Source organism: Bison bison, unplaced genomic scaffold (genome assembly GCF_000754665.1).
Source record: "Bison bison bison isolate TAMUID 2011002044 unplaced genomic scaffold, Bison_UMD1.0 scf7180017864363, whole genome shotgun sequence".
Lineage (NCBI taxonomy): Eukaryota > Metazoa > Chordata > Mammalia > Artiodactyla > Bovidae > Bison > Bison bison.
In genome coordinates this window covers 2,107,312-2,129,436 of record NW_011494935.1, presented here as the reverse complement: position 1 = coordinate 2,129,436, position 22,125 = coordinate 2,107,312, and the positions used below count along the sequence as shown (strand labels likewise).

At 39.9% G+C, this 22,125-nt stretch overlaps 1 protein-coding gene across 4 annotated transcripts in view; it reads left to right on the top strand.

Moving 5' to 3' along the window:
- The window catches only part of EBF1 (early B-cell factor 1), a 410,481-nt gene that overhangs the window by 317,463 nt on the left and 70,893 nt on the right, over positions 1-22,125 (top strand). For all 4 annotated transcript variants that reach the window (XM_010855294.1, XM_010855293.1, XM_010855295.1 and 1 more), the window contains one exon: positions 9,550-9,676. In XM_010855294.1, the coding sequence (XP_010853596.1) occupies positions 9,550-9,676 (127 nt within the window). The remainder of the gene's footprint in view (positions 1-9,549; positions 9,677-22,125) is intronic.

Genomic DNA, 22,125 nt, shown 5'->3' with positions numbered 1-22,125 from the left:
GTCACAGTATTTACTCATTCAATCTTCAACAAGTATTTATTGAATGTCTGCTAGTTTCCCAGGCACTCTTAAAACTGGAAACAGAGTAGAGAAAACAAGAAGGACCAAGTTCATATCCTATGGGGCTTGTATTCTCATTGGGAGATGCAGACAGTCAATTGGAAAATAGATCTCTATCTCTTCTCTATGTATCTGTGTCTATGTTGATACCGATATGAGAGAAATTTTAGACGGCATTAGGAGATACTGCTGACTGTTCAAAAGCTAGATTTTAAATCCCCTATTTAACTCAGTTTCTGCTACTTCAGTTTCCAAAGTCTCCTCTGCAATTCATACATAAAGTTTATCTTTGGGAATTCATGTGACCCAACATATTTTGCTAAACATTGGTTTAGTTATTTTCTTGAAGGGACAAAAGGAAACCAGAATGTTTGTGAAACAGTAAATGCTTCCACAGGCTTTCTCTCACGTTCCCTGAGAAATTGTATACTGCCTTTGAGACAGGCAATTCTTGGGAATGAAAAAATCTGTCTTACGAAACCCAAGGAACCCTGATTAGGGAACAAACCAGAATACACTGAGGAACTTGGGAGAAGAACTGGCATCCCTTGATTTATGTTGTATCCACTTCGGGGAAATAGAGATAAAATATGTAGGTTCAGCCAGCACAGTCCCCCAGCATACATGCTGATCATATTTCAACTTTCTTTAAGAACTCCAGAAAACAATGTTTTTTTAAACACCATGTTTAACTACAGAAAAATGAACACCCCAGAGTGGAAGGACAATAAGTTTGCTTGTATGGTCACCAACACTGTGGTGTCTCTTTAAAAATCCTTAGTCGATTTGGTTTGGAAGCTTTAATTATGCTTTTATGTTATAGTTTCCTTATTTAAGTGTCTGTTTTATGTCCATCACTCAACACCCCCTGCCTATCTCAAAAGAGATAGATATTATTACCCTAACTGAGGAGAAGGGAGAATGCTGTGAGAATTATTAATATATAAATTAAAAAATTAATCTGGAAAATGCTTTAGGATCCCTGGAGAAGCTCTACCCAGCACAAAGCATATTTAACATTATTATCAGTACTCCAACAGAACAGAACACATGCAGGATAAGATGGTAAACTGAGGCACAGAGAGTGACGGTGGATAAATGGGCCAGTGTCCCTTAGAACCCAGACTCTTGGATGGGTGATACCTAAAAACTACCCTATCAGTGCCTACTTTAGGCTTTTTCTAGTCATCACTGTTAATTATTTTTCTAGAGAAGAAACCTTTCCTTCCTTTTACCTCTTCTCTTTAAGGCTTTGCTTGTTTTGGAGGGTTATTTTTTTTTCCTTGTAACTTTTTAGTGTTGAAAATGATTAAGGCTAAAATATTAAGTCCAAAGCATAATAAGGAAAAATCATTGGTGTGCTTTCTAGTAATCCCAGTAATTTTTTTGTGTTGTGGCTTGGAACTTCAAATTGCATTTATTTCATATAGTTCCATTGGTTGGAAAACATGCATGAAGGCTTGCCTTGGAATTGCTTTTTTGTTTTGGTGGGAAATAATTCCCAGCCAGCTTCTCACCAATGAGAAAGGGTATTTTGAGGACCTCCTACGTTCCCAGAACTTTTTTAGATGTAGGAGAGACTGGGGACCCATTGCATCCTGTCAACAGTGGAGGTAGGATGAAAAGTACAAGTACCAGGAATTATAGAAAAACAGTAAGTAGCAGTAGGGAGGGACAGTTATGCAGTGGTGGTCACCAGACAGGCAGACTTGATGCTTCATATCTGTTCCTTGATCATTTTTCTTAACTTTGCTGAAATTCATTTTTCATATGTGTGAACCAGCTAATACCCATGCTTGCCCTTAAGAGCAAAAATCACCGAAAGAACTTCTCACATAGTTAGCTTCTCAGATAGCTTGGCACATAGTTAGAAGACAATGAAAAGTGAATTGCTCCTAAGGTCATGATCAAGGTCATTATCACCATCCGTTTAATGTGAACCAGAGGGATAAGGGGCTTCCCAGGTGGTACTAGTGGTAAGGAACCTGCCTGCCAGTTCAGGAGACACAATGAGACACGGGTTTAACCCCTAGGTCGGTAAGATCCCCTGCAGAAGGGCATGGCAATCCACTCCAGTATTCTTGCTTGGAGAATCCCACAGACAGAATAGCCTGGCGGGCTACCGTCCATGGGGTTGCGCAGAGTCGGACATGACTGAAGCGACTTAGCACGCATGCACTTAGCACACAGAGGAGTGCAGATAGTAAGTGCTACCGGCTCTCAGAGAAGAAAGTGATTCCCAAGACTTGCCCCCTTCTCCCAGAATTCTCCAATATGTCTCCATTAATATTTTAAAATACTGGGTACTCTCATTCACCCACCATACTTTTGAGACATATAAAAGCTGCATAGAGAATTATCCTCTCCCGTGTCCCTTGTCTGGACTCCAGACTTTGCAGACTGCCTCTTGGGGGTTTTGCTTCCACCTCTGTGCATTTCCATGATGCTCTGTGCATCCACAGACAGAGGCGTTCCTCTCTCCTGTCTCCCACTTTGATCAAGGACAGGCCCCACCCACGACCTCCATGTCTGTGTCTTGTCTCTCATGGCCACAGAAGCTTCACTTTGTACCCAGAAGCATGCCTCACCTGGTGACCACTCAGGACTCTTCTGCTCCTATGCTCTGATATGAAGAGAAGACGCTCATATAGGTAGCTCAGAGAGAGTATAATTACTGTTTGCTGGTAGGTCCTTGGTGTGCCAGCAGCCTCTACTGGGGCTTTGCAGAAACTATGTGTGTTTCTTTCATTGTAATATCACACTTAAAAGTGATTTCTTCTAATTATGATATTAATGCATTCTTATGGTTTGGAGAAGGAAATGGCAACCCACTCCAGTGTTCTTGCCTGGAGAATCCCAGGGACGGGGGAGCCTGGTGGGCTGCCGTCTATAGGGTTGCACAGAGTCGGACACGACTGAAGCGACTTAGCAGTAGCAGTAGCATATGGTTGAGAAGCTTGAGAATTCAGGGAAGTATGCAGAAGAAAATATAGTAACCTGTAACTTTACCATCTTGTAACTTTTCTTGACCCTGATGATCTTTCTTTTAGCCTTTCTTCCATGCAAATATATATCTAATTCTTATTTAAGTCACATGCAATACATATTGCACAAACTGATAGTATTCTACTTTTGATTTTAGTAAGATTCTTCTCATAATTAATACCTATAAATATGTGAATTTATTTATTCCAGTATTGTTTATATGGCTATTATTTCCTGTGTAAGCACGTGTATACTCACACACACAAATACACATGTGCACACACATAGGAGGAAGAATGGGGAGAGAGAAGTTGTATCACATTAACATCATCAATCTAGAGATAAATGCTACTATTGGAGAGATGATCTTTTGTGGCCCTTTTTTGTATTGCTTAAATTATAATACTTTTTTGTATTGCTTAAATATTTTTTCTTTCTTTCACCTTATCCATTCTCACTGGAGTGAGTCACAGACCTTTAGACATCTTTTTTACCTCTTAGATGATAGCTGAGCAGTGTTCTCATGCAGGGGTCTGAGTGCTGGGCCAGCTAGATAATTTTAAGAGCAAGTTAGGAGATGAAGGTTAAATATTATCAGGTTAAGAATGGTGGGCTCTTATGAATAGTTGTTGTCGTTCAGCTGCTCAGTCGTGTTTGCAACTGTTTGCAACCTCATGGACTGCAGCACACCAGGCTTCCCTGTCCTTCACCACCTCCTGGAGCTTGCTCACTCACGTCCATTGAGTTGGTGGTGCCATCCAACCATCTCGTCCTGTGTTGTCCCCTTCTCCTTGTGCCTTCGGTCTTTCCCAGCATCAGGGTCTTTTCGAATGAGTTAGCTCTTCGCATCAGGTGGCTAAAGTATTGGAGCTTCAGCATCAGTCCTTCTAATGAATATTCAGGACTGATTTCCTTTAGGATTGACTGGTTTGATCTCCTTGCTGTCCAAGGGACTCTCAAGAGTCTTCTCCAACACCACAGCTCAAAAGCATCAATTCTTTGGCATTCAGCCTTCTTTATTAAGGTCCAATTCTCACATCCATGCATGACTACTCGGAAAACCATAGCTATGACTATACAGACCTTTATTGACAAAGTAATGTCTCTGCTTTTAAATATGCTGTCTAGGTTTGTCATAGCTTTTCTTCCAAGGAGAAAAGATAGGAGATCCTGTATTATGGATAGGGTGGACTCTTATTACTTAGCTTAATGCAGTCAAACATCTAGTAGAATTCAGGCCTAATTTATACAAGAATTTATGTCAGAAATATTTTGGGAAATATCCTGTATATGAGGTATTACTTTAAATACTTTAGAGGGTATGGACATGAATTAGACCCTGTTGCTGACTTCAAGGATTGTTTAATGAGAAAAAGATATTTAAGAAAATCTTTATAGCACAACGCAGAATAGAATGCTAAGCTCTCAAGTATGCATTCCATAATTATATAAATTTTTACAAATGTGTGAGTAACTGTGACTCTTAAGATCAGGTGAAACTTACTGGAAGAGGGAACATCTCTTCAGGGTATTAAGGAACAAGAGAAATAGCAGTAGGGGAATGTTTAGGCAAGGAATGGCATGAACAAGGCAAAGATGGTAGGCTATTTTCATATATCCACTTGGCCTTCTCTCCAGAGTGTGGAAGGGCAGAGTGGGAAGGATGACTCGCAAGGGCAGTCAGCTCTCAAGCCTTGGAGCACCTGGCTACCATGCTAAGGAGTCTAGACTACATACCATACATGAAGGAGCAGGTGAGGGTTTGAGTCAGGGCATGGCATAATGAGGTTGGTTTGAAGAGGACAATTCTGGTTGAGAAAGTAGAAGCAGAGAAAGGCCATTTTAGAAGGCATTTATAATATTGCAATTGTCTGAGTAAGAAATGGTGACAGCCTGAACAAGATAAAGGAGAAAGGCGCCAGTGAAATTCAGTAGAAGGTAGAGTCAACATGACTAAAAGAAAATTTGAAGGGAGAAAAAAAAGATAATCCCAAGGTTTCTATTTTGGGTGATTCAAAGGGTAGTGTTCTCTTAGCTGAGAGAAGGAACACAGGATCAGGAAGTACGGTTATACGTAGTAAGATGATAAATGATCTTGCATCCTGTTGAGATTGAAGTTGCAGTAAGATACATAAGGGGAGATTCTGTTACTCTCTTGCTGATAAAAATGTGGTGTTTGGCCAAAGAGATCAAAGCCGCAGGCGTAGGCTTGGAAGTCAGTTTAGCTAACGTGGTTGAGCCAGTGAGTGAATTCAAGAATTGTTAGGCAAATGAAAGAGAAAAAAAATCTAGAACAGACTTGTGAAATGTCTACAATTAACAAATTGGCAGAAGGAAATAGTTGGCACAGGAAGAGATCAGGAATCAATGAATAAGAGAGGAGCTGTGGAAAACACTTATTTACACGGATAGGAGGTTGATTTTCTTCCTGCTGTTTCCAAATAATATTAGTTAACTCATCTGACTCTCAATTTTTGCTTATCTGGAATACATATCCCATAAGGATGGGCTTTAAAAAGATAGTGAATGTGAAAGTGCTTTGGTAAACCATCAGACACTCTCTGAGGCTTAAGTCTTATAATTAGTGTCACAGAAGTGAAGAAAGTGTAGACTTCCAAAAAGGAAGAAAGTAGTATCAGATGCTACAGGGTTTCAGAAGTATGTTTATTTTTAACTCAAATTGTTCGTTTTGTGATTTAAGGAAGTTAAGCCAAGAGAGTGTATCTGTTCTCGAATCACTTAGAACAGAATTTCCCAAAGTGTGGGGAATGTGCCCCTGGTTGTACAGGAGACCGTTTTGGATTTGACACAGACATTAAATAGAACTGAATCATCGTGAAAAAGTGATTCTCCTTTTATTTCTCCTTTAATCCTTCTGATTTATGTTAAGGGAGAAAGTCTCAGTTGGAGCAAACAAATCTGTATTCTAACACTAGCTCAACTCCCTTTTCAATAAACCCATTCAGGTTGTCAACATTATCTAACTAGAATTTAACAACATCATATTAGCTTTAAGATTACCACAACCAGTTGCAATAGTAATATAGTGTCCTTTTAAAATAAGTTATTTGAAACAAAAAGTTCACAAAGACTTGGACACAACTGAGCGACTGAACAACAACAAAGCAAAAAGTTAACCAATTAAAATTTTTAATTACATAATTGTATGGGTATAGGTTGTTTATAGACATGGCGAAACTTAGGAAGTGCTATTGCAATGATGAAAGTTTGAAAAATTTAGACTTATACTAGAGCCTTTCTTCCTTCTGTAACTTAGAGGGGCTGCCTTTAGTTCAGCCCAATTAGAACAATGTGGGAAGTTTATCCTGAGATGGGGGAGGGGTTTGGGGTGGGTTGTGGGTACTAGGCTTCCAAATCTAGACCCTATCTTTCCCCTAAGATGTTGGGTCAATTTTTGAAGCCACTAGACTTTTTTGGACTTTTGTGTATTTAGCTATTAAAACGAGAGCATTCATTTTAAATGATTACTAGCATTCCTTCCTGCATTAAATTTGTACCTCTTTGAGTGATTAATAAATAAACCTCTCCGCTATCTAGTTGATAGTGGTTAGATACAATTTTTTTCCTTCTGAATGCCATCAATATCATGTGTCAGTGTGAGAGCCTGTTCCCAGACTAACATCTACAGCAGGGGAAACATCAACAAGTTCATTCTCTAATGATGATTCATATTCTACCTTATTTGCAAAGGACAGTTATTTCAATAGTGAATCTCTGCTTTAGTTAGACTGATTAAAACGGAAAATGAAATTGTAAATGAAAATTTGTTTCAATTTCCTTTATGCTGACCCCCTACTCTCTTAAGTAGTTTCTTTGCAGTCATATCTAATCAGTTTGTAAATTTTATAAATTTTCTAAATCAATTTTGTTCCTTAGTGTATCAACTCATAGGTCCTTATACTTAAAAAGATGTCTCTGGTATCTATTTACTGATATCTTTCCATCTTTTAAAATGTATTTCCCCCTGAGAAAAGGGTGGGTAGGTGAAATATTCTCTAACTGTCTGAAAGTTCTCCTAAATATTATTGTGATTTAATCTTACTCTACAGTCCAAGTAACTTTTAGAATAGAAGCATGCCACTTATTTGGAAAATAACTATATGGCAACTTCCACCATCAAAGGTACAACCAGGGACCAGGTAGAAAATGAAAAATGAATAGCATGTGAATTTAAAAACAACACATATACATATAGTGTTGGATCTGAAAACTTTGAGTTTGATGCTAGCTTTAAAATGTTTAAAGATATAAATATGAACATTTCTTCTTTATGATTAGATGGAATTACTCCCTATCATTTTTTGAACTGTTATCAGGGTCACTTTTGCTCTTATTTGCTCTTACGAGGGTGATTTTGTGCAAGCAGTTTAACAATTTATGATTCTGTTTTCATATCTGAAAAAAGCAGATGAGAATACATACAAATGACCTGACCAAATTAGTACTTGCAAGTAAAACCTTCTTTATTAAGGCTAAATTAAATTATATATATTTTGCTTATTTTAGAAAACATATAATGCATTTTGGAAGAATTTCAATATGAAAAGGTCAAAATCTTAAGTAAATATTTTTTGTGCTTTTATGGATAAACGTTTAGCCATCAAAAAATGTAGCCATTGAGAACTCAGTCTCCAGTGGTTCCACATAAGTATGGTATTCCTGAAGAATCTTTTGTGTATTTCCAGCAAATAAGGGTGCACACATTCTATGGGAGAGGATCAGTTCAGTTCAGTCGCTTAGTCGTGTCCGACTCTTTGCGACCCCATAAATCGCAGCACACCAGGCCTCCCTGTCCATCACCAGCTCCCAGAGTTCACTCAAACTCACGTCCATCGAGTCGGTGATGCCATCCAGCCATCTCATCCTCTGTCATCCCCTTCTCCTCCTGCCCCCAATCCCTCCCAGCATCAGAGCCTTTTCCAATGAGTCAACTCTTCGCATGAGGTGGCCAAAGAGGATAGGCATTTCTAATTACTAACTTAAAGTGATTTCTGTGCAGATGACCTTTATGTTTCAAGAAAGAGCATTTGGTAGAAATCACTTGCAGATTTTAGCAGGAGCCACTTTCTTACATTCTTTTTGCCAGGCCTTTGTGCTGGGACTGTTTACCTAGGTGGGACTCAGGGGCTGGCATTTGTGCTGTCACCTTGATCCTCATGGAGTTGTCTGTGATTCTCTGGACTGCTGCTTCTAAGTCGCTTCAGTCTTGTCTGACTCTGTGCGACCCCATAGACAGCAGCCCACCAGGCTCCCCGTCCCTGGGATTCTCCAGGCAAGAACACTGGAATGGGTTGCCATTTCCTTCTCCAGTGTATGAAAGTGAAAAGTGAAAGTGAAGCCGCTCAGTCGTGTCCGACTCTTAGCGACCCCATGGACTGCAGCCCACCATGCTCCTCCGTCCATGGGATTTTCCAGGCAAGAGTACTGGAGTAGGGTGCCATTGCCTTCTCTGGATAAAATATTTAAATTTGCACATTGAAACAAAAGCCCTTTCTAAGTTATAAGAACAGCACAAACATGAGTTAGTCCAAATGATCACCCATTACATACCAACTCAGTACTGCAGCCCTGAGCTAAACAAATCTGAAAGCAGTCAAGGAATAGGCAGTTGCACACACCAGAGAGAGAGCACAGAGAGTCTAGCACCATCAGAGGTCAACTACAAGGGCTGAAGTTTTCAAAGAAGCAGATAATGCCAGTTTTATGGCCATTAATAACATTTTAGTTATATAAACAATGATAAGAGTACTAAAAAGCAAATTCTGCTTTGCAGTGTGCTCTGATCACCAACAGGGTTCAGAAATGAACTTTCTCCCTGTGCACGTGACATTGCATAATGGACCACTGATCATCCTCCGGCCCCTCCCCAGCTTCCAGCTCCCTTTTATGGACAGTCCTTAGTCTTGCCAGACCTCTCAGCTGTTCCAGGGAGAAAGCTTCTTGGGTTTCCCCTTTAAAGCTCTTTGATTGTTCCTCTGGTAGTTAATGCACCAAATGGTCTTCGGGGCATTTCCTACATGGGCTCTGCAGCTCATCAGAGCACCTCGACCATGGATTTCCTACCTCTGTGTTTTGCACATGTTGAAGGGCTCAGTTCAAACACCAGGCCCACCAGCTTCTGGAGAGGTGTGGCAGAGCTCAGTGCTGATTTGGGTGTCTGCCTTAAAACAGAGATTTTTCCAAAGGATATCCTGTAGTAGATAAATCATTTCATTAGACCAGGTTTACTTTTCAAACCAGGAAGCAGAGTGCCTGCCATGTAGGAAAACTCAGATAAAGTTGTTATGACTGTTCTCAGAGCACTTGTAAATATTGTTGTCAGTGTTTTTTATACAGGTTCCATCATGATTGTATTTAAACATGGACAGGTTAATTAGGTGTTTGAAGACTATGTTTATTGAGAACCGATAAGAAAGCTGTGAAATGAGTCCTTTACATATTGCAATGACAATGTTTTTTTTTCCCCCAAATGTCTCCCACTAGTTGATTACTCCTCACGCCATCCGTGTGCAGACTCCTCCTCGGCATATCCCTGGTGTTGTAGAGGTCACCTTGTCCTACAAATCCAAACAGTTCTGCAAAGGGACACCTGGAAGATTCATTTACACAGGTAAGAACTACTGCAGATGGTGGACAGAGCGGTCTTGACCTTGTGGGTCTTTGACTCAATCTTGTGTGTATAAGTGCTATTTTATTCTAAAATCTATTTCTTCTTAAGACCCATTTTCTGTTTCACCCCATTTATGGTGAAATGAGTTGCTACTACTACTATTATTACCATTATTATTAGATAAGATTTCATCTAGGTGTCCTTGTTGAATGACAGGATCTGTTGAAATCATGGGTTAGATACCTAAGGCAGTGGCATGAGCAAGGAGGAGTGCTATACAGTCCTAAGAGTCTCTGGATGTTAAGCCATCATGTCGGGGTTTGCTTGCTTTATGGAGTAGGAATGTGCTTGAGTGCACAATACAACTTTCTTCTAGCCTGGTCATGGCCATTTAAAGACTTTTGGTGGTTTTCATATTTAATTCTGGGTTGGTGCTTTCTTTCCCTTTAAGCTTCATTTTGTTCCTCATGACTGCCGCCTGCCATCCCAAACACATGGACCTGCCTTGACACATGGACCTGCCTTGGCACATGGACCTATCTTGCATTAAGAAGCTAGGGTTCTAGGGTGAGGGTGAATTTCCTCACGTCACATGGAGAGAACCAGGCAGGTTCTCTATGGAAACATATCAAGTGCAGAGTCTAAGTGCCCAGTGTGTAGTCAAGGAGATCCTCAGAGTGTTACATGTAAACCAAACACCCAGGGATCTTTGTTGCAATCCAGATTGTGATTCAGTAGCTCCGGGTGGGATCTGAAACTCTGCATTTCTAACAAGCTCACAAGGAGAGGCTGATGATCCTGGTCCAAGGACCACACTGGCTTTGGGGACAGTCTAGGTCCTCTGCTGTGTAGCAGCCATTGCTGGGTTGTTGCCTCCAGAAACTGGCCCCATGTTTCCTTCTTTAATCACTAAAGGACCACAAAGCCAGATTAAGTACTGAGTGTAAGTTGCTTTCACACAAAGAGACTCCAGAGCATGAAGGGATAACTGTGTTAACACATCCTAATTAGAACCATACAATTAAATGGACAAATTGTATTTTACTGTGACATTTTATCTCAAAGCATCTTTCCTGTTGTATTTTAATAGGAGGAACAAAATCAACCATGCTTCTCAGTGACTCGTTCTCCCGACTCAACCCTCTCTCAAAATTATAAAAACAGCTAATGCATCCTGACCCTTGGAAATGCCTCCCAGTCCTTTAAACAAAATGCAGGTTTGGTGCCTGCCTGACGATTAGTTTTAGTTAATTGAAAATTATAGGATTGACCCAAGAGGAAAATTTTATTTGCACTCCAATCACTTTTACAAATTAAGGAAAATTACCACAATTTTGTTTAGCTAAGGTTTCACACTGAGTTCAAGAAATTAGCTCAGCCATCCCAACAAAGTCAGCACTTTGTTAGCAAGCACTTGAAAAAATAATAGTCTATCTGGAGTTTGGTGGTGTATACAAACGAAGCATAGAGAAAGCTATGATGCTTTATAGAAGTAGGCCAAGTGTTTTTAATTAGGCTCATTGGTTCAGCATAAGTTTTGAAGAACAATCAAACTAGCAGATTAGCTGTTTCTTTTAAAGCTAGGATTTCTTGCCATTCATTTTTCCCATGAGAACTTCCACATAGCACAATTTTTTTTTTTTTTTTACAAGCCTCATTATAGGCCTGCAGGAAAAGGACCAATTGAAACTTCTGATACTGTAACATTCCCCACCATCATTCCGATGGATGGGAGTTTTTCACAAAGTTCTTCACTGAACTCGGTGTTCTGGAACATATTACAAAACCACAGAGGCCAAATGTTTTCTCTGAGGAGTTTGGACTCTGTTTTTGGTCGAAAACATTTAGGCCTCGCTGGCTGCTTATTTACTCTGCCATTAAGAACAAGAAAAGGAGAAGAAAAAGAAGAAGAAAACGCTCGTGTTGTGGGAGGAACGAGAGGCAATCAAGCGTGATTCCGCTTTGGTGACAGCGTCTCTGCCCATTAATGGTTCCATTCTGTGGTCAGGTCTCATTTAGAAGAAATTATTTTTAATCAGTGCTCAACAAAATATCCCCTTGAGCCACCTGGCCATAAAAGTTAAAAAAAAAATCATCCTCATTAAATTACTTAAATTCTCAAAAGAAAATAGCTAGGGGACCCATCATTATTGGGATTTTTTTTTTTAACCATTAAAAAAATTGCCATCAATTTAAGAAATCACATCTTGGAAAACCTGTATCAGACAGGGGAATTAAGATCAAAGATAAAAGTGGCCGATCTGCAAGTCTCACAAAGTAGTTAAGGATAAGAGAGAGAAGTCCTGGGTGTGCATGCACGTGTGTAAGTGTGCGGGAAATTTAAAGTATGAAAAAAATGCTTTTGCTGATCCTGCCTCAAACTGTGGACCATAGATAGGAAGACTTAGTTTTTTAAGTATTCTAAGAGAGAGACTCACCTCTCTCTGATTTGGAAAAATAAAATTTTCAAAGAAACCGGTACAAAAACTTCCCCACTGATATAGCTGGCTGTTCACAGTCACTGTGACATTACGTCATTTCTAACAAAAGAGAGTCTCTGTTAATTGGTGAACCGCACCGAAGACTCCTGATCATTATCATTAAATGCCCCTACCAAGGGTCACACATTCATGGCTGGTGCTGCCAGACCGGGGTGGTTTGCTCAGTTTACCTGCTTGTCGCCACTCTCTAGCAAAAGTGTCGAGATGGGTCATAAATTCTCTCTGTTCTTTGTATCCGAACAACCACTCAGCTCATTGGAAACCTGCAGCACCCGCACCACCACCAACCCTTCCATCCCCTCCCACAGAAGCTCACACTTCATTTTCTTTAACATCCATGGCATTTCAAGATGCGAGGCTTGGTTTTCTGGATAGGGTGAGCCAATACTGTTTCTTAGGAGAAAATATCACTTGGAATTTTTCCTTTAAAAAAAAAAAAAATGTCCTGGGACTGAAAAACAACATCCCAAACGAAGGTACTGCTTTTGAGTGCGTGTGAGAGGATTTGCGCATGCGTATGTGCAAGTCTGTAAAAATCCATAATCAATGAAAAAGAAAAACCCCCACACAACCGAGACAGAAACAGCCTGGCCTAATCTATGCAAATAAAAGCAGACTTCTGGGGGTGGGAGGAAAGAATTTGACTAAACACAGATTGCCTGCAAGCTGGCTCCACTTGTGGGGACAGGCGTGCAGCTCTCCATCTTTGGTGCTTCAGACCAGGGACACGTGAGGATTCTCAGCTGCCAGCTGTGCCCTTCTCTCGTGTCTGCTCCATCAGACTGAGGGAGCAAAGTGAATCCCAACTGGATCGGAACAAAAGAGGGGGATATCGCATCCCTGATCTGATTTATTGTGGCCAGTTATTCTCATGTAAATGCAGAGCAAGGCTGACTTTAAATTTTAAATCATGTTTTCTCATAGGAGGAAACAAAAACCCTTTCTGAGGACAGGACTTTTTTCAAAGGCCTCCCTAATCCTGTGTCTGGTCCGTCAGTCCAGTGGGAAGTCAATCCCCATAAACCTCCACCGCCCTGGAGGGGGCCTTCCCAGTATCTTTGTTCTTCTCAGTAGCCTCTTTGCTGTTACATCTTTAAGTGACTTGTAGAATTCTCTCCTGCTAAACTTGAAGTAACCTTGGGTGTTGATAAAAGACTCTCAGAAGGCTTTAGCTGCTTCTTCAAAGCTCTTCGAGTTGGTTTTTCTTCATAAGAGGTGCCCAAATCCAAATGTAGTTTTAAACCTTGTTCCAGTTATTTCTCTATTGGAGTGGGTGGTGTCTTTAGGGAAAATATGCCTGGAGCAGTGGGCCACCAGGATGCTAGACTAGCTTAGGTGTGTACCAAGAACCATATATTGCCTGTTGCCCCAAAGCTGGTGAAAGCCCCAAAGGTTGCTCATCTAACAGCTCAGATTTGGTTTGGTCGAGTCACATCTCTAATCCTTTCTGCTGCTGAGTTCTTCTGTTCTTAACATTTTCCATCAAGCTTCCTGCTCTTGAGGAAGGACTAAACAAAATTCTTATTAGTCTCAGACTTTACTTTGAAGTCAATATTCTTCCTGGAAATGCTTCCTGTTTGTACCATATGCCCAGAATTACTTTGCATGTAGAAGGGGTCGTGTTGCCTGAATATATTAGATGAAACTTGATGACATGTACCATATCTTTCCAGTTTTCTTTTTTTTTCCCTCTCCCCATTCCTCTGTGTTCTCCCTCTACCCCCACTCTCTCTTCTTCTTTCTTCCCTTCTTGCCCTTTTCATTCCTCCCCAGTAGTCTTTTCTTTCTCACTTCCAAGGAGATGATGTAGCATAGTGATTTAAGTCCTTGGGTTTAAGAGTTGATGGGTATAGATTGAAATCTCGGCTCTGGCTTTCACCAGAGAGATTATTTTGGGTATGTAGTGTGATAGCTCTAAACCACAGTTACCTCATGTTTACATTATTACAAGGAAAAATAACTTGCTGGGGTTGTTCTTAGTATCAGGAAAATGTGTATAAAGCACTTAAGGTGAGCTAGCATGAGCACTTAGCCAGATATTAGTAGTTTCCATTAATAAGTGATGATCATTATTATTCATTCATTCATTGCTGTCCCCAATATGGTGTAAATATTTCACATGTTGTTTGTTTTCTCCATCATGTTCTAGAGGTCTATGAAATGTCCTTTGGAATTTTAGTAATAAACCTGTGGTTATCAGTAAATTAGAGAAATAAGAATACTGCTACTGCTGCTACTGCTAAGTCGCTTCAGTCGTGTCCGACTCTGTATGACCCCATAAATGGCAGCCCACCAGGCTCCCCCATCCCTGGGATTCTCCAGGCAAGAACACTGGAGTGAGTTGCCATTTCCTTCTCCAATGCATGAAAGTGAAAAGTGAAAGTGAAGTCACTCAGTCGTGTCCGACTCTTTGCGACCCCATGGACTGCAGCCTACCAGGCTCCTCCATCCATGGGATTTTCCAGGCAAGAGTACTGGAGTGGGGTGCCATTGCCTTCTCCAAGCAATACTAATCAACCACAAATAAAGAGAGCACAGTATAAATAAGGTAGCAAGGAAAAGATTTATGAATGTGACAATGACTATTTTGATTAAACAAGTATTTTTTTAGAAATGGCCTCAAATAATAAACATTTAATAAAGCATCCCAGATTTATTAAGTTCTCAGGTGTTGATTTTTCAGGAACAGCACACTTGTTCTCTTATTTCCATCCCCAACTTCAACCCCTCTTCTGGAGGCCATAGTAACATGGGTACCATCTATCACCAGCCCCCTTCAAAGGTATTAGGTTATAATCAGCTTTAACTCCCCTTTCAAGAGGTTTCAGGCAGAAAGCTCTGTTTTTAATTCTTGGAAACCTGCACAAATGAAGGCTGCCATCCTGGGGATAAACAAAGTTAACAGGCTTAGGGAAAAGGTAGAGAGTTTCCACCAAGTGAATCTCCTGTTTTTCTGCCTCTTCTTACACTAATTCATTGCCAGATTAAGCTTCCCAAAAGTCACTTTTCTACCATTTCTGTGCAGAGAAACTTTTCCTTGCTCCCTATATGTAAGATATAGTCCAAACCCCTGGGCTTGTCATCCACATTTCACTGTGCCCTTTGGGTCCGGTGCTTTCTCGCCTCCTCTAATCCCAGTCTCCCCACTATGCCTCAAGCTTACTTCATGATTAGCAACTTTGAATATGGTGATTTTCCTAGATCCAGTTCAAACTTGATTACCCTCTGAAGTGTTCTCTGGCCACTGTAGCAAGTGGCCAGAGCACTGGGTTGAGATCAGGGAGGTCTGTGTTGTAGTCCCAGCCCTGCTAACTGACTGTGAGACATGGGACAAGTTGCTGACATGCTCCAGACTTCAGTGTTTTTATTGTGAAATGAGCCAGTTGACTAGGTGACTTTGATGTGTCCTGTGGTTCATCTTGATTATCTGGAAGAGTCGCTGTCCTTGGAGCTCTTTTGTTGTATGTGCTTAGATGGCTCATTCATCGTTCACTTCCTTATACCTTCACTCTCTTCCTCTGTTCTTAGATAGACACATCTCAAAAAGTCCACAGGCAGCTAACCTCCCTGAAATTATCTTGTTTTGCCCACTGTAAGCACCTTGACTCAGTATCTTACTTACGATAGGTGTTCTCTAGTAATTGAGTGACATATTGCACAGAATCAATGGGTCCTCATTGATTTTGTGCTCTGGATGGCAGGGAATGTAAATAAGAGCTGTTAATTAAGAATCTATCTCCTTTAATGTGAACTTACATGTAGAGAGCATAGTAGTTGGATTTTTTGTTAAAAAAAATGGGGTTGGATCTATATTACATAGTACTAATTTTTTATCTGTAAAATGAGATATTTTAACAGTAACTGCATCTAAAAAGTCAATAGGTCAATGTATGTAATGCTCTCCTGGTACAATATGAGTGTTCCCTAAAAGCAAACACAAAAGGAGAGAAACAGATAATGGGTATGTTTCTCTTCAAATATAAAGAACTGGTTGTGAGAGCACATTTTATTTAGTATTACGTATGTGCCAGCTTTCATCTGATTAAGGAAATTGTTTCTTTCTAGGTATTAGAATCAAAAGATCTAGGTTGTCTGATTTTATGACTTTCTTTTGTTGCGCCATTCACTCATCTCACAAGTGTTTGTGGATTGTCTGTTCTATTCTAGGCAGTGTTCTAAAACTGTGTTGAGTAAAACCATGTTCTCATGGATCTTGTAGTTAAAGAGGGAACATGGATATTCACAAGTTTACAACTTCAAACCTTAATGAGTGTCCAGAAAAACAAGAACAGAGTTTCAGGCAAGAATATAATGAAGGACCCCCAGTCAGTCAGTCAGAGATATTGTCTGTCAGATAAAGATGCATGAATTGAGATTTAAAGGGTGGTTACGAGTTAACCTGGGAGTTCATGAGGGATTGGGTTGAGTGGGTTTGTGGAAAGAAACGGAGTGTTCTGGAAGAGAGGAGCATGTCACAGGGCTCTGAATGAGAGGAAATGTGGCTTCTTGGAAGGCTGTAAAAATTCCACTGAGGCTGAAAAATCAAGAGAGAGGGAAAAAATGGCAAGAGAAGAGACTGGAGAAGTGGGCAGAGACAAGGCTATGAAGCCTTGCAGCCGTGGGGAGGAATTTAGTTGTTTGTCATCTCAAGAGCAGCGGGCAGTCCTTAAAGTAGATAGGTAGACATAACCAAATTTTTGTTTGAAAGAAAACAAAAACAGAAAAACTCTGGCTGTCTGGAGCATAGGAAACCAAAATGGATTCTATAAGTAAGACCTGTAAGGAGGCCTTTGCAGTAGTCTGGGAAAGAGATTCGATGACTTTAATTTGGATAGTAATGGGTAGAGATGGAATATAGTGAGAGGATTCAAGAGATATTTAAGAGGAAAAGTGGACAGGACCTGGAGATGGGTTGGATATGGAGGTGAAGGGGATGAAGGGCTCAGGCCCAGATTTTTGGATTCCTCTCAGTGAATAGATAGTGGGACTATTCCTCCTCTGGGTGCCTCAAGGGTCTTGTGGGTATCAATGAAAGAATGGGCATGAAAATGCTTTATAAAGGGTAGTATTCTGCACTTGTGTTACTTGTTACAAAGATGGGTCTAAGAAAATTCAGTAAGAATGGAGGAAAGGAAGGCAAGAATGTGTTTTCTTTTATATCAGATTGTTTTCACTTAGGACTCAGCTGAAGGAGGGCTGTGTAATGAACACTTGACGAGCGGTTTTGCCTTAGCTATGTCCTAATTGGAAAAGACCCAAGAAGAAAGAAAAATTAACAGGCTGCTCCTGTCCGCATGTCTCAAATATTACTCCAAATGAGCCATTTACACACAAAGAAAAGAATTCAAGGCAGAGAGAATGTTTATTCTTTTTTTGCTTTTGTGATCCAAAGGCTAAGTCCCAAGCCTCTTCTCCTCTGCCAAAGGGAATTTTTTCACAAAATACGATCGCTTCTGATCTGACATACATTGATGTGATTGGTGGTCCTCAACCCAGTGGCATCTGTAAACTTAAACACCGTTGGTGCCATACGGGGACAAGAGCAACAAGAATCACTGAAAATACCCATTGTACTTCTGTGACATCTGTAAAATGAAAGCCGTTTCTGCAAAGAATAAAGCTGGTCTGAAGGAAGCATATTATTTTGCATATTTTATGTACACACTTTCCAAGAAATACGACCTTTATTTCCTATTTGGAGTGGAGTGTAATCAGGACTTGAGTAGCTAGTGTAACAGGATCATTAAAAGGGATATTTTCACTGACATTAGAGGTCTAAATGGCCACTAGGCCTTATATACAACCTTGGCTTTTTCCTGTCTACCCAGAGTTAATAAGTGATAAGGCCAGGAGAGAGATAAATCACAGAAATCCCTGTCCAAAGAAAACATATTGACTACAGCCAAGCAAATAACAGACCATAACCAACGGCCCCATTCATCATTCATGTAATAGGGATATAAAGTAGTTCCTACCAATGAAACCATATAGAAGGAAAAGGCAGATAAGCTTCCCCAATCTAAGGCATGTGATTTGGTTATTAAGGGACATGAACTATTTGTCACATGGCTTTAATCTTTAAGATGTGTTGCCATTTCTAAACTATAAATTTCTAGTCAGGGATTAGAAAGCTATTAACAATAAAGGTAGGGACTGAGCTTTATATGCATTCATGCCAACGTAATGCAATACTATAAAGCCTTGAACCTCTAATCTATTTAGTATGATTGAACATGATTTGGTTTTCAAAGCCAATAAACTATTTGGAAGTTTTCAAGCCTGTTGTTTTTTGTTTTTTAACCCAGCATCATGATAAATTAACCCTTCAGTACTTAAACTGTGTACCTTGAAACTTTCTCTAATATCCTGAGGGCAGTGGGCGGAAGGGAAATGAAAATGAAGTTCTTTATTTTTCTCCTTTCCTAACATTTATTCCAAATGTTTGATGGCAAAGTATTTTCTGTTTCATGTGTCCACCGTTATATTGGTATGGATGTTTGTCTTTCTGTCCATTAACTAAGTGGTGTGGCACCCACTAGAGCATTAAAACTTTTCTTTCTTTATTGCAAAGTTGCCCATGCTGATTTCAGACAATTCAGTAAGCACAAATAGAAAATAATTAAAACAATATTAAAAGTGTCAACATTTATCCCAGTTCTTTATACATAAATAACATGTTAGCTGTTAATATTATTTTTTAATGGGATATGTCTTATCTTTTTCCTATGCAGATATCTGAATCATTACCAAAATAGGGTGATGCCTTACATAATACTCATTGGGTCTTTCACTTAACTACATATCATAAACATCAGAGCTTTATAAATGTAAAATAATTTTTAATCTCTCGTGATCATTTCACACTTCAAAATCTCATCACGAGTTGTAGCTTCATCATCTTGTTGAAGCATAGGTACATTGAATCTGGATTCTCATCTCCTTTTGTTCCTGAAAAGCCTATGGCACAGGGTCATTGGTCTTATACCCATGTTGTTTTTGGCATCCTTATTGGTTGGGGTTCATCCGCCACCCCAACTGACTGCGCATAAGTAGCTCTGAAGGCCTCACCTGTCAGAGGACCTGAGTCTCGGAGGTTTGGACTAGCACCCTCTCCCCCATAGCTGTTTGTTCTCAACCTGAACCACCAAGGAAGTCAAGTCTGTAAAATTTCCCCCACTATGTGAAGCGGTATTGTGCTTCCCACAGGTAAAAACAAGAACTCATCTGAAACACTTAACATCTCTGAATTCCAAAATTATAACAATAAGTGGGGCAATGCAGCTCCCCCTCCGACCTTCTTCCCCAGGATTGCCGTGTTTCCTACTAGAGTTTTGGACTCCTCCTTTCTTTCCTCTCTACTATGTGGCTTCCAACAGCCTTTCTGGACTTCTCTACTGTTGTTCTCTCCTATTTCACACTTTTTTTTTTTCTTACTATATCCTCTCTGTTCATCTTCTTCCTGACTGCATTACTGGAATGTAAAACATTTTTTCCTCTGAGAATCTGTGTAAGACCACCTCTCTTTAGATGAAAACATTTAGAAAGGTGAAGTGCCTAGGTGATGTAGTTAATAAATGGAAGAGCCAGGATTTGGACCCCAGTCAAAGGATACCAGAGCCTGGGAAGCAGTAAATCCCCTGTGGTGTTACTTTCACTTACTCCTTTTTTGAATTATGTGATTTCAAAAAGATTAGATTGTTGGCAATGGGAGAGTTGGGGGTATTTCTAGGAGGTCTAGGAGGAACTGGAGCCTTACATATTTTAAACAAATCATGCCATGATGAACATCATGCATATTCATGTAGGAGGGAAAATTTTTAAAACACAAGAAGTATGAAGAAATCCATTAACCCATCCTTCTGTTATTGTTTTTTAGTCTTCTAAGATTATTTTGGGAACTCGTGTATTTTTGTCAGAGTTAATCACAGTATGTTTATATAGTTTTGTATCCTCCTTTGTAATTTGAATTGGAGAGTAAACATGTCCTCTATTAGCTTAATCTCTTCCTAAATGCATCTTAGTGGGTATGTAATAGTCTATTTGTGGCCACATCATAATTTACCTAATTGTTCCCCTCCTGTTGGATAGCCACATCTTTTCCTTCACAGAACTTTTAGCACCATATATGTCAGAACAAGAGGATGATTTTGAATATAAGGTGTTCTGTCATTTTCCTAAAAAGTTTTCTATATTTTAGGACCAAGTTAGCCAAACATATGTATTTATAGATGCCAGTGAGTCTATTTATAGGATTTTGCACATTAATTTAGTTAAGTATACATATTTAAAATCCCATACATAATTGACAACAGTTACAAATATAACTTTTTCTACCTTTAGGGTTTATACTTCTATTCAAACTCATTACAGTCATCTTTAACATCAGTTTATTTCATTACAAAGCAAATTGGCTTTATTAGCAAAATCAGAGCCATTTTTAGTCCCACTATATTCCCTTCTATTTTAGTTGTTTGAGGTCTTCTGTTTGAGTCTGGACGTGATGCTTTCACTGGAAATTTTATCAAAGCCATAACTAACCATTTTCTATATTTAAGTCTCCAAACATAACCACTTCAGCAATGTTCTTAAAACTGGTCTTTAAAAGTCTTGTTTTGAGGAACATTTATAAGAGAGACCCGAGAAAATTGCTACATTTATGTAAGTTTTCCAATCTTCCTTGTTTCTGCTGTCCTCTTCAGGCGACCTCTTAAGCATTACCAAACCATCATAGATTATAGTTGCTTCCTGCCCTAAATAGTATTTAGTTTTAAAAATAACGTAATTGGAAACCACTTTGTCTTAAAAGAGACTTTAAAATTATTCAACTATATAACAAGGGAGCTTTTTAAAAGAAGAGTGTTTTTTCCATCTATGTCAGCATACTGATCCGTCTTGTCTCTTGGTGGGTCATATGGCATATGTGATCCTTGGGGGTGAACTGAATACTGTGAGGGGCTTCCCTGGTGGCTGAGATGATAAAGAATCCGCCTGCAATGCAGGAGACCTGGGTTTGATCCCTGGGTTGGGAAGATCCCCTGGAGAAGGGAATGGCAACTCACTCTATTCTTGCCTGGAGAATGTGATTTTTGGCGTGAACTGAATTCTATACCATATAGTATTTTTGATTTGAATAAACTGGATCTTAAATGGATCTTGTATTATTCAGGGCACTGAAGGTGCAAATCATCCCATTAATGTCAGATTGGAGAATTTCTGCCAAACCTCTCAACAGTGAGCAAGTGGACAGAAGCTGGGACTCCCTAAATCAGGGGCAGGAATAACATCAGAAAAGCAGACTTGCCCTTGAACCCATGGCTTTTTGACCTCCAAAGGTAGTTGTTCATCTTTTCCCTGTTAATATCAACTTTAGCTCCCTTCTGTGTATCACAGAGGATGCCTGACCTGCTGGGCAGTGCCACCTGGGATCAGCCATGGTGATTAGCGTCAGGAAGTCTAAACTCCCACATAATATGGAGTCATTTTAGCCCTGTGTTTAGTGCCAAGAGGGCTTCTCTTGTGGCTCAGCTGGTAGAGAATCCTCCTGCAATGTGGGAGACCTGGGTCTGATACCTGGGTTGAGAAGATCCCCTGGAGAAGGGAAAGGCTGCCCACTTCAGAATTCTGGCCTAGAGAATTCCACGGACTATATATAGTTCATGGGGTTGCAAAGAGTTGGACATGACTGAGCGACTTTCACTTTAACTTTAGTACCAAGAATATATTTACATTAAATATCTGCCCAGAATAAGGTCCTCCCAGTCATGCTGCAGATAGACATAGTTTCCTTTTGGTGTTAACTGACTTGTTAAATGTTCACTGAAACCAAGCTGATTATTTGAGTTTATTGGGAGGTTTGGGTGGAGGAAAGTGTCCCTGAAGAATCTGTTCTGAGCAGGCTTGTGTGTCTTGTTCTTCCCCAGTTTGTTCAAGACTAGAAAATGGAACATG